At 33.3% G+C, this 15,229-nt stretch overlaps 1 protein-coding gene across 1 annotated transcript in view; it reads left to right on the forward strand.

The window, feature by feature from the left end:
- Positions 1 to 15,229, forward strand: part of LOC148952786 (uncharacterized) — an 87,948-nt gene that overhangs the window by 43,683 nt on the left and 29,036 nt on the right. Inside the window, exon 2 of the mRNA XM_089088087.1 lies at positions 11,851 to 12,034. Coding sequence (XP_088944213.1) covers positions 11,851 to 12,034 — 184 coding nt within the window. The remainder of the gene's footprint in view (positions 1 to 11,850; positions 12,035 to 15,229) is intronic.

Genomic DNA, 15,229 nt, shown 5'->3' on the forward strand with positions numbered 1-15,229 from the left:
AAAGATGGGGAATCGGTTCCAATTATATCGTTAATCGTTTCTCGAGAAGCTTTCTTTGAAACGATAATTCCGGAAAGTCATCATCTACAACTAATCATTTTTCCAATTTTATTAGATTAAGTAAAATTTTCTGGTTCTCAAATCTATCCATTTTAACACTCTCTATCAAATACAGACAAACCGTTTTCTATAAATTGTTCTCTTCAATATATTTCGCTAGGGCATTTAATCCATCTTTTAGTCTCTGTATATGCACTATATTCACCTTAGCCGCAAAGAATAATTTTTTTTTGGACTTTAATCTACTAAATGTTATAACATATCCATTATACATCTTGTCCAATTCTATGGTTAGCTGGAAACCCCTTGTAATTTTCACTGCTACCTTAGGCACTCGAAGTCCCGTTTCGTCAAAACTTTCAATTTTCAATAATGTGTAAGCATCCATTTTCATGTTGACTGTCCCACTTCCAGAAAAAAACTGACTCGGGATCAATAAATTTGGCTTCTACCACCTGGGGAGGTATGTTTGGACATGTATAGGAGGAAAAACCCCTGGGGAGGCATGTTTAGACATTTATTAGCGTCTAGACTAGAAGAATTTTGCCTAGAAACAAGGGGTGGCATTTTGCCAGCTAGAAACACATGTGAGGGGATAAGAGCTCCCCTTGGTATTACTACTTTTCAATTATCCCCACCACATTCCAAATAATTGAAGCACCCAGGTCTCTTGCCTGAACACGCCAAATCTTGCAAGGGCGGGAATCTTGCCAGCCAAAAACAGGGCTCTCATGGGAATCTTGCCTGCCAGTAAGAGGTGTGATGGACTAGGAGCTTCACTTATACACCCCTTTTGAGCATCCTAGAAACTCAATACTAATTTCCTATGGGCTTCTAAGAACCTGTAATGCCCTCCCTACTAATATTTCTTGGCGATAAGGCATAATCGTGTTTTTTGTGGAAGGAAAAGCAGACTAAAACTTATATTTCGTACACGTTTCACCTTTCACTTTTCTTACACTGTAAAAACGTCAGGGATTACGATTTTTCTTGGAACGCCTGCCTTTTCTAGGCTTCAATATTTCCTGGCGACAAGGCACAATCGCTTTTTTTAGAGGTAAAGGAAGATTAAAATTTATATTCTTTATACGAATCGATTTTCTTAGAAGTTGCAAGTTTTTCGCATCACTAAGACTTATTTTTCTTAGAAGTAACGAGTTTTTCTTCCCAAAAGCTTAAGTTAATACTAACAAATTTTTCATTGAAGTAACATTTTTTTCTTAATAGTAATAATTTTTCCTGGAAGTAACAGGTTTTTGTTAATACTAAGAAATTTTTTACTAATAGTAGCAAGTTTTCAGTCAAAGGTAACAAAAGAGAAATTTGTTCTGTAGAAGTAAGAAGTAACAAAGACTGTAAGAAGTAACAAGTTTTCTGTTAATGCTAACAAGTTTTTCTTAGAAGTTTTTCTTAAGTTTTCAAGTTTTTCTTAACATGTTTTTCTTAATAGTAATATAATTTATCTTCGAAGTAACAGGTTTTTCTTCATAGTAACAAATTTTTTTAACAGTAGCAAGTTTTCTGTCAATGGTAGGAACGCATTGCATGCTCATTATTGTTCATGAACGTTGTAGCCTCTTCATTTTTCTCATCGTTAAACTTGTACATTGATTTTCTTTTCTCTTCACGAAACAGGTTTTGTTTATGGAACCAGTTGCATGATGATTTTAGCTAGTGGAACTTGCTGAGGGCTGATTTTTATTCGCGAAACTTGTTTATTTTTTCTGTCCTCATAAAACTTGTAGAATGATTTTTCTTATTGCAAATCTAATTTTGCTCAAGGAGCTAATTGCGTGCCGATTTTAATTCGTGGAACGTGCCACACCTTGATTTTATCTTCGTGAAACTTGTACATTGATTTTTCTTCAAATGAAACATGTTACAAGTTGATTTCTGTCTCCTTGAAAACGTACAGTAATTTTTTTTTCATTTTGAAATTTGTCTTGCTCGTGAAACTCAATACCTGCTTATTTTTTTTCACAAAACTTGCTGCATGCTGTTCTTTTTCCTCATGAAAATCGTACATTGATTTTTTTTTTCTCCTCACGATAGAAGTTTTTCTAATCTTTGAGAAAATTTTATACTTAAGTGGAACTTTCTTTTTCTTTAGGGAAACTCACAATTAAAGTGTAACTTTTTCTATTCTCTGGAAAAAAAATCAGAATCGAAGTGCAACTTTTGTCTTCCATAGAAAAATTCAAAAGAGAACGTGAACTCTTCATCACTTATTTGAGAAAACTCAAAATTAAAGTGGAAATTTCTTTATTCTTTTGAAAATATTCAGAATCGACATAAAAAATTTTCTATGTTCAAGGGGAAAATTCAGAACGAATCTTTAGATTTTTTCTCTTTTTCGAGAAATTTCAGAACTTTAGTAGGTTTTTTCTTCTTCAGGAAAACTCTGAACTGATGTGTAACCTTTTTCTCTTCTTTGGAGAAATTCAGAAGCGAATTTGAACTTTTTTCTCTTGTTTGATGAATCTCAGAACCTGAGTATACCTTTATAAGAATTCAGAATTGAAGTGTAACTTTCTTTTCTTCTATGGAAAAATTCAGAAGAGAACTCGAATTGTTTTCTCTTCATCGAAAAAATTCAAAATCGAGTGGGACTTCTTATCTTTTATGGAGGGACTCCATATTTTGCTCCTTTAGACGCGCGCGTCTAAGTGAACCTAGATGAACCCCAAAGGGGGGGGGGGCTCCCCTTCGTATACGGAATTATTCTCTTCGTTAAAAGTTTTTTAATTTTGCTACTTAATTTCAGTTTAAAAAACTTTTTTTTAATTTATTGTATTATCGTTTTATAAATAATGCCATTAAATATGGCCTCCATCCCCACGGAAAAATCCCTCCCGCCCCCCTACAAAAAAAAAGTTAGTCCGTAGGTGATTGTATGAAAAGTATTTTTTAGGGGGTGTTACACGATTGGCTGAAACAATTTATTGTGTTCGTGGTAACGAACTGTACGTAAGGATCGACATAGCTCAATAGTTCAGATTTTTCTCAAAGAGATGAAAAAATTTAAAGTTCTATTCCAAATATTTTCCTGGAAGAAGAAAAGTTCAACTTTGATTCTGAATTTTCTTAATGAAAATGAAATAAGTTATTGATCAAGTCTATTTTCCCAAAATAATATCAAAAACACAATTGGCTGAAATAAAAGCGGAAAAAAAAAGCTCTTAATAGAACTTTTTAAGTGTGAAGTCCTATTTTTAACACTAAATTATAGACATGGTCCCTGTGGTCCCTGGAGGGGGGATCCCCTTCGTATACGTAATAATTATCTTCGTTCTAAGTTTTAATTTTGAATAATGCCAGTAAATCTGGCCTCCATCTCCACGGAAAAATCCCTCCCTCCCCCTTCAAAAAAAGTTAGTCTGAAGTTGATTGTCTGAAAAGTATTTTTTCGGGGGAGATACACGATTGGCTGAAACAATTTATTGTGTTCGTGGTAACGAACTGTAAGTAAGGATCGACACGGCTCAATAGTAACCGAAAAACTCTAAAAACCAATAACCCTACTTCGGAAGTTTCAAGCTCCTATCTGCAAAATGTGGAATTAATTTCTTGAAGTAATTGATGCTTAATGGAGAAAAAGGTGAAAATTATAGGTTTTATGCACAGGTGTTTTGGATTTGTCAAGATTTAAATGTTAAGAGTGATAACATTTTTTGTGTTTGTGCTAACGAACTGTAAGTAAGGAGCGACACGACTCAATAGTAACCGAAAAACTCTAAAAAACCAATAACCCTACTTCGGAAGTTTCAAGCTCCTATCTGCAAAAATGTGGAATTAATTTCTTGAAGTAATTGATGCTTAATGGAGAAAAAGGTGAAAATTATAGGTTTTATGCACAGGTGTTTTGGATTTGCCAAGATTTAAATGTTAAGAGGGATAACATTTTTTGTGTTTGTGCTAACGAACTGTAAGTAAGGAGCGACACGACTCAATAGTTACCGAAACTCTAAAAACCAATAACCCTACTTCGGAAGTTTGTTTTGGATTTGTCAAGATTTAAATGTTAAGAGTGATAACATTTTTTGTGTTTGTGCTAACGAACTGTAAGTAAGGAGCGACACGACTCAATAGTTACCGAAACTCTAAAAACCAATAACTCTACTTCGGAAGTTTCAAGCTCCTATCTGCAAAAATGTGGAATTAATTTCTTGAAGTAATTGATGCTTAATGGAGAAAAAGGTGAAAATTATAGGTTTTATGAAATTGATCATAAGACTTAAATTATTCTATCAGATACGTTGGCACTTTAAGATGAAATAATGCCAGTAAATCTGGCCTCCATCTCCACGGAAAAATCCCTCCCTCCCCCTACAAAAAAAAAAAGTTAGTCTGAAGTTGATTGTCTGAAAAGTATTTTTTCGGGGGGGATACACGATTGGCTGAAACAATTTATTGTGTTCGTGCAATTTATTGTGTTCGTGGTAACGAACTGTAAGTAAGGATCGACACGGCTCAATAGTTCAGATTTTTCTCAAAGAGATGAAAAAATTTAAAGTTCTGTTCCAAATATTTTCCTGGAAGAAGAAAAGTTCAACTTTGATTCTGAATTTTCTTAATGAAAATGAAATAAGTTATTGATCAATTCTATTTTCCCAAAATAATATCAAAAACACAATTGTCTGAAATAAAAGCGGAAAAAAAAGCTCTTAATAGAACTTTTTATGTGTTAAGTCCTATTTTTCACACTAAATTATAGACCCGGGCCCTGGGGTCCCTGGAGGGGGGGGGATCCCCTTCGTATACGTAATAATTCTCTTCGTTCTAAGTTTTAATTTTGAATAATGCCAGTAAATCTGGCCTCCATCTCCACGGAAAAATCCCTCCCTCCCCCTTCAAAAAAAGTTAGTCTGAAGTTGATTGTCTGAAAAGTATTTTTTCGGGGGAGATACACGATTGGCTGAAACAATTTATTGTGTTCGTGGTAACGAACTGTAAGTAAGGATCGACACGGCTCAATAGTAACCGAAAAACTCTAAAAACCAATAACTCTACTTCGGAAGTTTCAAGCTCCTATCTGTAAAAATGTGGAATTAATTTCTTGAAGTAATTGATGCTTAATGGAGAAAAAAGGTGAAAATTATAGGTTTTATGCACAGGTGTTTTGGATTTGTCAAGATTTAAATGTTAAGAGTGATAACATTTTTTGTGTTTGTGCTAACGAACTGTAAGTAAGGAGCGACACGACTCAATAGTTACCGAAACTCTAAAAACCAATAACCCTACTTCGGAAGTTTCAAGCTCCTATCTGCAAAAAATGTGGAATTAATTTCTTGAAGTAATTGATGCTTAATGGAGAAAAAGGTGAAAATAATTTCTTGAAGTAATTGATGCTTAATGGAGAAAAAGGTGAAAATTATAGGTTTTATGAAATTGATCATAAGACTTAAATTATTCTATCAGATACGTTGGCACTTTAAGATGAAATAATGCCAGTAAATCTGGCCTCCATCTCCACGGAAAAATCCCTCCCTCCCCCTTCAAAAAAAAAAAAGTTAGTCTGAAGTTGATTGTCTGAAAAGTATTTTTTCGGGGGAGATACACGATTGGCTGAAACAATTTATTGTGTTCGTGGTAACGAACTGTAAGTAGGGATCGACATGGCTCAATAGTTCAGATTTTTCTCAAAGAGATGAAAAAATTTAAAGTTCTGTTCCAAATATTTTCCTGGAAGAAGAAAAGTTCAACTTTGATTCTGAATTTTCTTAATGAAAATTAAATAAGTTATTTATCAATTCTATTTTCCCAAAATAATATCAAAAACACAATTGGCTGAAAAAAAAGCGTAAAAAAAAAGATCTTAATAGAAATTTTTAAGTGTGAAGTCCTATTTTTCAGACTAAATAATAGAAACGGTCCCTGTGGTCCCTGGAGGGGGGGGATCCCCTTCGTATACGTAATAAGTCTCTTCGTTCTAAGTTTTAATTTTGCTCCTTACTTTCAGTTGAAAAAACTTTTTTTTAATTTATTGTATTATCGTTTTCTAAATAATGCCAGTAAATCTGGCCCCCATCTCCACGGAAAAATCCCTCCCTCCCCCTTAAAAAAAAAAGTTAGTCTGAAGTTGATTGTCTGAAAAGTATTTTTTCGGTGGAGATACACGATTGGCTGAAACAATTTATTGTGTTCGTGGTAACGAACTGTAAGTAAGGATCGACACGGCTCAATAGTAACAGAAAAACTCTAAAAAACCAATAACCCTACTTCGGAAGTTTCAAGCTCCTATCTGCAAAAATGTGGAATTAATTTCTTGAAGTAATTGATGCTTAATGGAGAAAAAGGTGAAAATTATAGGTTTTATGCACAGGTGTTTTGGATTTGACAAGATTTAAATGTTAAGAGTGATAACATTTTTTGTGTTTGTGATAACGAACTGTAAGTAAGGAGCGACACGACTCAATAGTTACCGAAACTCTAAAAACCAATAACCCTACTTCGGAAGTTTGTTTTGGATTTGTCAAGATTTAAATTTTAAGAGTGATAAAATTTTTTGTGTTTGTGCTAACGAACTGTAAGTAAGGAGCGACACGACTCAATAGTTACCGAAACTCTAAAAACCAATAACTCTACTTCGGAAGTTTCAAGCTCCTATCTGCAAAAATGTGGAATTAATTTCTTGAAGTAATTGATGCTTAATGGAGAAAAAGGTGAAAATTATAGGTTTTATGAAATTGATCATAAGACTTAAATTATTCTATCAGATACGTTGGCACTTTAAGATGAAATAATGCCAGTAAATCTGGCCTCCATCTCCACGGAAAAATCCCTCCCTCCCCCCTTCAAAAAAAAAGTTAGTCTGAAGTTGATTGTCTGAAAAGTATTTTTTCGGGGGGGGAAAACGATTGGCTGAAACAATTTATTGTGTTCGTGGTAATGAACTGTAAGTTATTATCTAAGTAACACGACAAAAAATCAAGAGTTTATGTGCAGTTTTAACTAGCTAAGGCTAAATTTGTTAAAGATGGGCCATTTTCTTAAGAAAAAACTCAAAATTAGGAAAGAAAACCAAATGTTCCTTTATTACCTAATTAACACGACAAAAAATGAAGAATTTATGCACAGTTTTAACTAGCTAAGGCTAAATTTGTTAACGATGGATCATTTTCTTAAGAAAACACACATGTTCCTTTATTATCTAAGTAGCACGACAAAAAATCAAGAGTTTATGTGCTGTTTTAACTAGCTAAGGCTAAATTTGTTAACAATGGATCATTTTCTTAAGAAAACACACTAAATTAGGAAAGAAAACGAAATGTTCCTTTATTATCTAAGTAACACGACAAAAAATCGAGAATTTATGAACAGTTTTAACTAGCTAAGGCTAAATTTGTTAACGATGGATCATTTTCTTAAGAAAAAACACTAAATTAGTAAAGAAAACCAAATTTTCGTTTATTATCTAAGTAACACGACAAAAAATCAAGACATTATGCACAGTTTTAACTAGCTAAGGCTAAATTTGTTAACGATAGATCATTTTCTTAAGAAAACACACTAAATTAGGAAAGAAAACCAAATGTTCCTTTATTATCTAAGTAACACGACAAAAAATCAAGAGTTTATGTGAAGTTTTAACTAGCTAAGGCTAAATTTGTTAACGATGGATCATTTTCTTAAGAAAACACACTAACTTAGGAAAGAAAACCAAATGTTCCTTTATTATCTAAGTAACACGACAAAAAATCACGAGTTTAACACTAAATTAGGAAAGAAAACCAAATGTTCCTTTATTATCTAATTAACACGACAAAAAATAAAGAGTTTATGTAAAGTTTTAACTATATAAGGATAAATTTGTTAACGATTGATCATTTTACTAATAAAATACACTAAATTATGAAAGAAAACAATCTGTTCATTTTTTATCTAAGTAGCACGACAAAAATCAATAGTTTACGTTCTTATGTAACTATATTACTCTAAATTTTTTAACTCTTTAACATTTTCTTAATACAAAACAAAAAATTAGTAAATAAAAACAACTGATCGTTTATTATCTAATTAGCAAGACAAAAAAATCGCTAATTTATGAACAGATTTAACTAGATAAGGCTAAATTTGTTAACGATTGATCATTTTCTTAAAAAAATACACTAAATGAGGTAAGAAAACAAAATGTTCCTTTATTATCTAAGTAGCACGACAAAAAATCAAGAGTTTATGTGCTGTTTTAACTAGCTAAGGCTAAATTTGTTAACAATGGATCATTTTCTTAAGAAAACACACTAAATTAGGAAAGAAAACCAAATGTTCCTTTATTATCTAAGTAACACGACAAAAAATCGAGAATTTATGCACAGTTTTAACTAGCTAAGGCTAAATTTGTTAACGATGGATCATTTTCTTAAGAAAACACACTAAATTAGGAAAGAAAACCAAATGTTCGTTTATTATCTAAGTAACACGACAAAAAATCAAGAATTTATGCACAGTTTTAACTAGCTAAGGCTAAATTTGTTAACGATAGATCATTTTCTTAATAAAACACACTAAATTAGGAAATAAAACCAAATGTTCCTTTATTATCTAAGTAACACGACAAAAAATCAAGAGTTTATGTACAGTTTTAACTAGCTAAGGCTAAATTTGTTAACCGTGGATCATTTTCTTAAGAAAACACACTAAATTAGGAAAGAAAACCAAATGTTCCTTTATTATCTAAGTAACACGACAAAAAATAACGAGTTTAACACTAAATTAGGAAAGAAAACCAAATTTTACTTTATTATCTAAGTAACACGACAAAAAATCAAGAGTTTATGTGCAGTTTTAACTAGCTAAGGCTAAATTTGTTAACGATGGATCATTTTCTTAAGAAAACACACTAAATTAGGAAAGAAAACCAAATGTTCCTTTATTATCTAAGTAGCACGACAAGAAATCAAGAATTTACGCAAATGGAATACCTTTTTTGCAAATTGAGTTAGTTTTATGCGAATGATAAAAGTTTTGGCGAATTGAGATAGCTTTACGCAAATGAAATACCATTGATACCACTAATAATACATGCGATACTGAACGAGTTATCAGATACCTATAACTTACAGGTTATTTACACGTTTGACCAGTTTTGATTGGAATTTGTATTTTTTTTGCCAGAAGAAAGATCATGGATCCGTTTTTTTTTATTTTTTTTTAACTGGTATTTTTTCAAGTAAGCCCATAACACTTTGCAGAAACCCGTCTAGTACATTTTCAATTGCACACTACCTTTTAATAGGAGTATAAACGATTCTAAACTGATGGAGAATCAAATATGGAACCTAAATATATACAAAAATAATTGCATAACAATGAAACAAGACGTGCTGGTTTTTTTGAGCTTATCACCAAAAAGGCAGTGAACTTTGAAATCGCGTCATGACCTGTAACTACTAGAAAAACCCGTAACTACTAGAAGAACCTGTTTGTACGGGGGCGTCGTAGAAGCATAAGGCTATGTGAGAGGATACTCACTCTCTTTGAAAGGGTGTAATGCCCCTCTAGAATAGAATTACCAGAAAAACCGGAAGGAACGTAAAGGCCGCAATAAACAGGATGGAACATAAAGTCGTCAAAATGGTACCTCTTACCCTACTGATATCCCACTATTGGTAGGCACGATTACTTCCACTATACCGGCACAAGGGTATTTTAAAAGTTTATGTCAATAGGAAGAATTATAATTTGCAATCTATAATCACTTCGTCTTGTCCTTATGGCTTCAAGCGTCACTTATGTTCATGGATAGTAAACAGTACGACAATGTTATCAAAATAGTTTAGATGGAACTCCCTTTTTAATAGTGTATTTTGTAAGGAGTTTGTCTTTGCTCGTTGTTTACATATAGTATTGGTTATTGGGAAGCATACATACGTTTTCAAATAAGACTTTCTGGTGGAGGTGGGGGGCTTACATTGGTGGATTTTTTTCATCGGGGAAGGGAATTTTACCTGGAGGGGGTACCGGATTTGCCAGCATTATTTAAAAAAAACGATCAGAAATAAAAAAACAAGTTTTTTTTTCAACTGAAAGTAAAGAGCAACATTAAAACTTGAAACGAACAGAAATTATTACGTTTATAAGGGGGGTTGCCCTCTCGTCAATACCTTGCTCTCTACGCTGAAGTTTCTTTTAGTACTTGTGAAAGAGCTTTTTATTCTAATTAAACAGCCTTTTTGATTCAGGAGTCATTCTTAAAGGATTGGGAAAAAATTTGAACTGTAGTGTAAAGAGCAAGGTATTGAAGAAGAGGTGACCCCCCTCATAACCGTAATAAATTCTGTTCGTTTAAAGTTTAATGTTGCTCCTTAATTTGAGTTGAAAATCTTGTTTTTTTATTAAATTACTACTTGAATCGGTCTGGGTTAGTTGTCGGATAAGTTACACCTGCTAACCCTAGAAAATGCAGGATTATTCAGGGTAAGTGACATCATAAAAAAAACAATCTTTTCAAAAACGAAAAAAATTCGAAAGTACATACAAAGAACAAAAAGAAACCGTAATTTTGAGATGTGACACACCTTATGGGGTTTTTAAATACGCTATGTTTACAGTGGAATACAGATAATAAATGTTGTTAGTCACCCATATGCCTGTAGCGTTTCGATTGGCAAATTGCCGGACAGGCATTTTTTGTTTTCTTTTAGCGATTACACCCAGGGAACAGGGAATTAATATGGTCTTTCATTCACTGTTTGTTCGGATCTTGTCTAGTGAACTCTAAAAGGTTAGATTCTTTTTTTTTTTTTTTTTTTTTTTTTTTTTTTTTTTTTTTTTTTTAGTACTGAGGACGACTTGGCGGAGGTCCTTGTCGAAATATTTGCAGGTTTTTCGTCTTCATATTTTACCACTGACTGACAAAATCCTTGTTTTCTCACCCTTTTTTGGTTTTATTTATCGTTTATTATTTCCTTTTCTCTCTTAGATTCATGCATATAGAATTGATGGCTTAAGAAATGCTTACTTTTTCTCCTTTTGTTAATTAAAGTTAGTTAATTGAAGATAGTACAAACAAATGGAGTTTGATAGTCGATTCTTATAAAAAAAAAAATTGAAGGTAGTACAAACAAACGGACTATGATGATCGATTTGTATTAACATTTTGCGTGCTCTGAACTTGAACCTGACAATTTCATCATTAAGTTTTTGGTAAAAAATTACATAGCCATTTCTTGTAAATAGTTAAGACATTCACTAGTTTTAACTATAAAGTTTATTTTATTGGTTCGAAAGAATTGAAGCTGGTTGGAGGCTCTAATTTGAGACATTAATGAAATAAAAAAAAACAAAAAACATACTGATATGAGTTCTCCATGTTTTATACGCGTGTACAGTATCTGTCATTAGGAACGTCATGGTTACAAAGTTCTCGTATTTATGGAAGGGATTTTGGCTCTTCATGTTGAGTTAGTCTAATTTCAGAGGTAAATAGATACTATATGATATTTGACACCACCTGCCTGTGATTTAGATTCTTGGTTGAATATTGGAAAATCTCTCCTTTTCCTCCTTCTTTTTATTTATCATACCTTCCCTTTGGCTGCTTAATCATATATTTGGGGAGAATTTCCGTGGAGAGGCAAATCAACCAGAACCCTGCTGTATGTGTTACAAAATGGCAATCATGACCAAGGTATCCACGTGAATTACTTTACTTGTCTCCTTCATCAACTTCCGAGAATCATTTACTCCCAGAACAAAAGGTTGATTTATTTATTATTTTATTGTATTATTTTTCTTATCCATTCACTACTATACCCTCATCAAACCTTTAAACTCTTTTTTTTTTTACAGAAACTATTTAACGATATTCCACCATGGGAAAAGGACCTATCAATATCATTGGCAGAAACATCTTTCGAAGATCTGAAATTGGCTCTGACACTTCTATACAAAGGAGAAATTTTTGTCTCCATGTCTCACAGTCTAAAAGTAATGGAGCTGGTTAATTTCCTGGATCTACCTTGCTTTAAAAAATGTAAGTGGTTATCTTTTAATATTGAGTGGTGAAACACAGAGAAAAAGAGAGATTATTTTGCTTTACTTCGGTGTTAAAAGGACCTATCCTTTTCCAGTACCAGTTCCGTTGGTTTGTTTTTATGGGGTATTTTATGTAGCCTATTAAATTGTTCTGTAAACACGTGCCTGAAGGGGAAGCCAATTAACATCTACTTTTTTTTATCAGGCATTTACCTGTTGTTCCTATGTGAAATTTTAGCTAGCAAAACGAAGGCATTGTTTCTTTTTTGTATATTTTAAAATAATGCAAAGGGGTAAAATATGAAATTATATGGTATTAACAAGAAAAAAGAAATAAATTGAGAAATCTATAAAATAAAATAAATAATTTTGGAGTATAACTCAAATTTGTATAAATTGTCGCTGACACGCCAAACGTCATATCGAATACTTTCTTACTTTTGGGATAAGTGTCAGAATTTCTCTCAAAGAGAGCCTCAAGGTTCAGGTACTACCATGTAGATCTGCCCTTTGAGAATAGTATAGCCAACGGGATTTCTTAATTTTAGAAGTTCAAAAATTTTAAAACGACCTTTGGATATGACGCTAAAAAAGAACAAAAAAAGAAACAAGATAAAAAGAGAAAGCATCGGGGCTACCTATGCAGAGGGATTTTCCTTGCTATTCGATGTTATGGGCTGTAAGTTTTCTGCAGTTTTTTGTTTCCATCTGATGCGATTTTTCAGGGTTTTTAGGCTATTTTTTGAAATTCCGTATATTTGTTTTCAAAATAACAATTTCCTATTAGAACTAATCGAAATAGTAGTTACCAATACTGAGTCAGCTACAAATAGCAATGTTTTGTCACTAGTCAGTTTTTTTTAACGCGCTTTTAAATTTTTGGGTACTATGGGCCGTGGGTAACACAGCTCCAACTGGGTAAATGAAAATTTCTGGGGGGGGGGGGGAATCGTTAGATGATTTACCCTCCAAAAATGCATAGTACTCCCGGTCAAAGACAGACAATCCGGAGATCGGTACCTTTGCCACGTGGATATTTGTTTACATGCGAAAGTTTATTTCGGGGCCGTAGTTCGTTCTTTTACGGGTTGTAGCTACCGCTGTTGCCATGATATTGACAACATGAGTCAACGTATTACCGGAAATAATTATACAAAAATTTGTTTCAGGGAGAGGAAGGATTTGCGAAAAAGGTGCGTAATGTGATAAAAATTCCGCTTTTTAGAAAACAAAAGGAACCGTTTTGCCATCATACCGTTTGGCATACAAATACAAGTTACATTATGAATATATTGTGATGTTCACCGCTCATCTCCCCCTCATAATATAGGTTTATGTGTATCAAAATGATGCATATTTTAATTTATTTGCCCTTTTTTTAACCGAATGTGTTTTAAAATAAAAAAGTCAAAACTGTTACCCAGCAATATCATACCATTGATTATAAAGTCTAAATAAGAACATTAATTGGAGTTTTTTTTTTTTTACTTTTCATTTAAATAAATAAAAGAACTAATTATGATAACAGAGCATAATAGATATATTTACATGCATTTTTTCCAATTAACGTTTATTCTGCATACTAAAAGAATTGGTTAAAGAAGCGAAGATAAATCTACTATCAGAAAGTTTTATGTTGGATTCAAATAAAGATAACCCTATGATTGAAATCAGTGGCGTAATTTCATCAAAAGTCTGGGGAGAAGGGCAAAGTTGGAGTGAATTTTCCTAAAGCAAGTGAAAATGACAGTAAAAACGGAAAAATGAGCCATTTGGTAATATGAAAGTACTATAAAGATACTTTATAGTACTATAAAGGTAAATATATACTAAAGAAAACTGATGTGTTTCTGTTGATGCTTGAATTATTCTGGCTTATCTTAATTTTGACAAGATTTTTTAAGAAACTAATATTCAGCTGGGGGGCGAAATTGCGGCTGGGGGGAGGGGCAATTTGAGGTCTGGTAGGGGCAGTTGCCCCATCACAATTTACACCACTGAGTGTAATAATTTGAAATTAAGCTTGTTGTTAATTTCTGTTGCTCTGTGCACTGGCAGTGGGGTCTGTAGTTTCTGTTTTCCATTTAGGCAGAGGCGGATACAGAATGAATGTTAGGGAAGGCACCAATGAAATCTAGGTGCCCTCGTAGGTATTTTTCCCTTGGATTACTATAATTGATTACTAAATTGATCTTCCTGGGGGGGGGGGGGCACGTGCCACTAAAAACAATCCCGAATCCGCCCCTGCATTGAGCCATGGTAAAGGTGCCTAAGATTGTCTAATCTGTTTCTGCCACTCTTCGGTTCAGACAATAATGATGGAATATTTGAAATCTGTTTATCGTTTGTGGTTGAATACAAATGTCATAAATTATTTATAACAGGATGTATTAGCTCTTATCTCCCACTCCCAACGGAAAACTATTAGCGACATTAGCGCTTGCAGTGGATTGTTGTTAAATTTCTACTATTGTCTGTTGTCGTATATTTCCGCTAACTAGCAAATTTTGGGGCTTTTTTCTGCCTTTCGTGATGATGCTAATGATTAATTTGAGTTTTGTACTCCACTCGGAACATATCATACTTACAAGCCCCTGAAGGTGTCACATTTGACAATCGCTGTCTCTTTTTGTTCTTTACGTATAATTTCACTTATTTTTTCCATTTTTGAAAAGATGCAATTTTAGTTTATGCATAACGTCACTTTCAGTAACCTTGTCTATGCTTAGCAGGTGTAACTTATACGACAATTAACCCAGGTCGTTTTAAGTAGTAATCCTAATAACTTCTTACGTCATTTGCGTCTCATGAAACGCTAAGGATAAGTAATCGGGCTTGTCGGATAAGTAATGTTGGAATGCTGGAACGCAATACTAATTTTCATATTTAGCAAGCTGCATTAGTGCGTCTATGCATGCCTTATCCAGCTTATCGGCTTAACTCCAACTTCCCCGGCTGTAATCTGTAAAAGATAACAGCCAATAGGGGAGAGGGGGGCCATATCGAACGATTTTTGCTTTTCCTGCTACTCTAAGCTTATTTGTCAACCGAAAGACTCGGTCTTCACAGAGAATGGAAAGCAGATACTAAGGGTTATATAGTTATTTTATGAAAATCTAAAGAATCAAGTTAAAGCTTTCACCACCCTAAAACCAGTAGCCTCTCACTCGTTCGGACTAGCCCCCACCACGGG

The sequence above is a fragment of the Artemia sp. Qi Xiang Cuo genome, chromosome 4 (genome assembly GCF_049724085.1).
Source record: "Artemia sp. Qi Xiang Cuo chromosome 4, ASM4972408v1, whole genome shotgun sequence".
Classification (NCBI taxonomy): Eukaryota; Metazoa; Arthropoda; class Branchiopoda; order Anostraca; family Artemiidae; genus Artemia; species Artemia sp. Qi Xiang Cuo.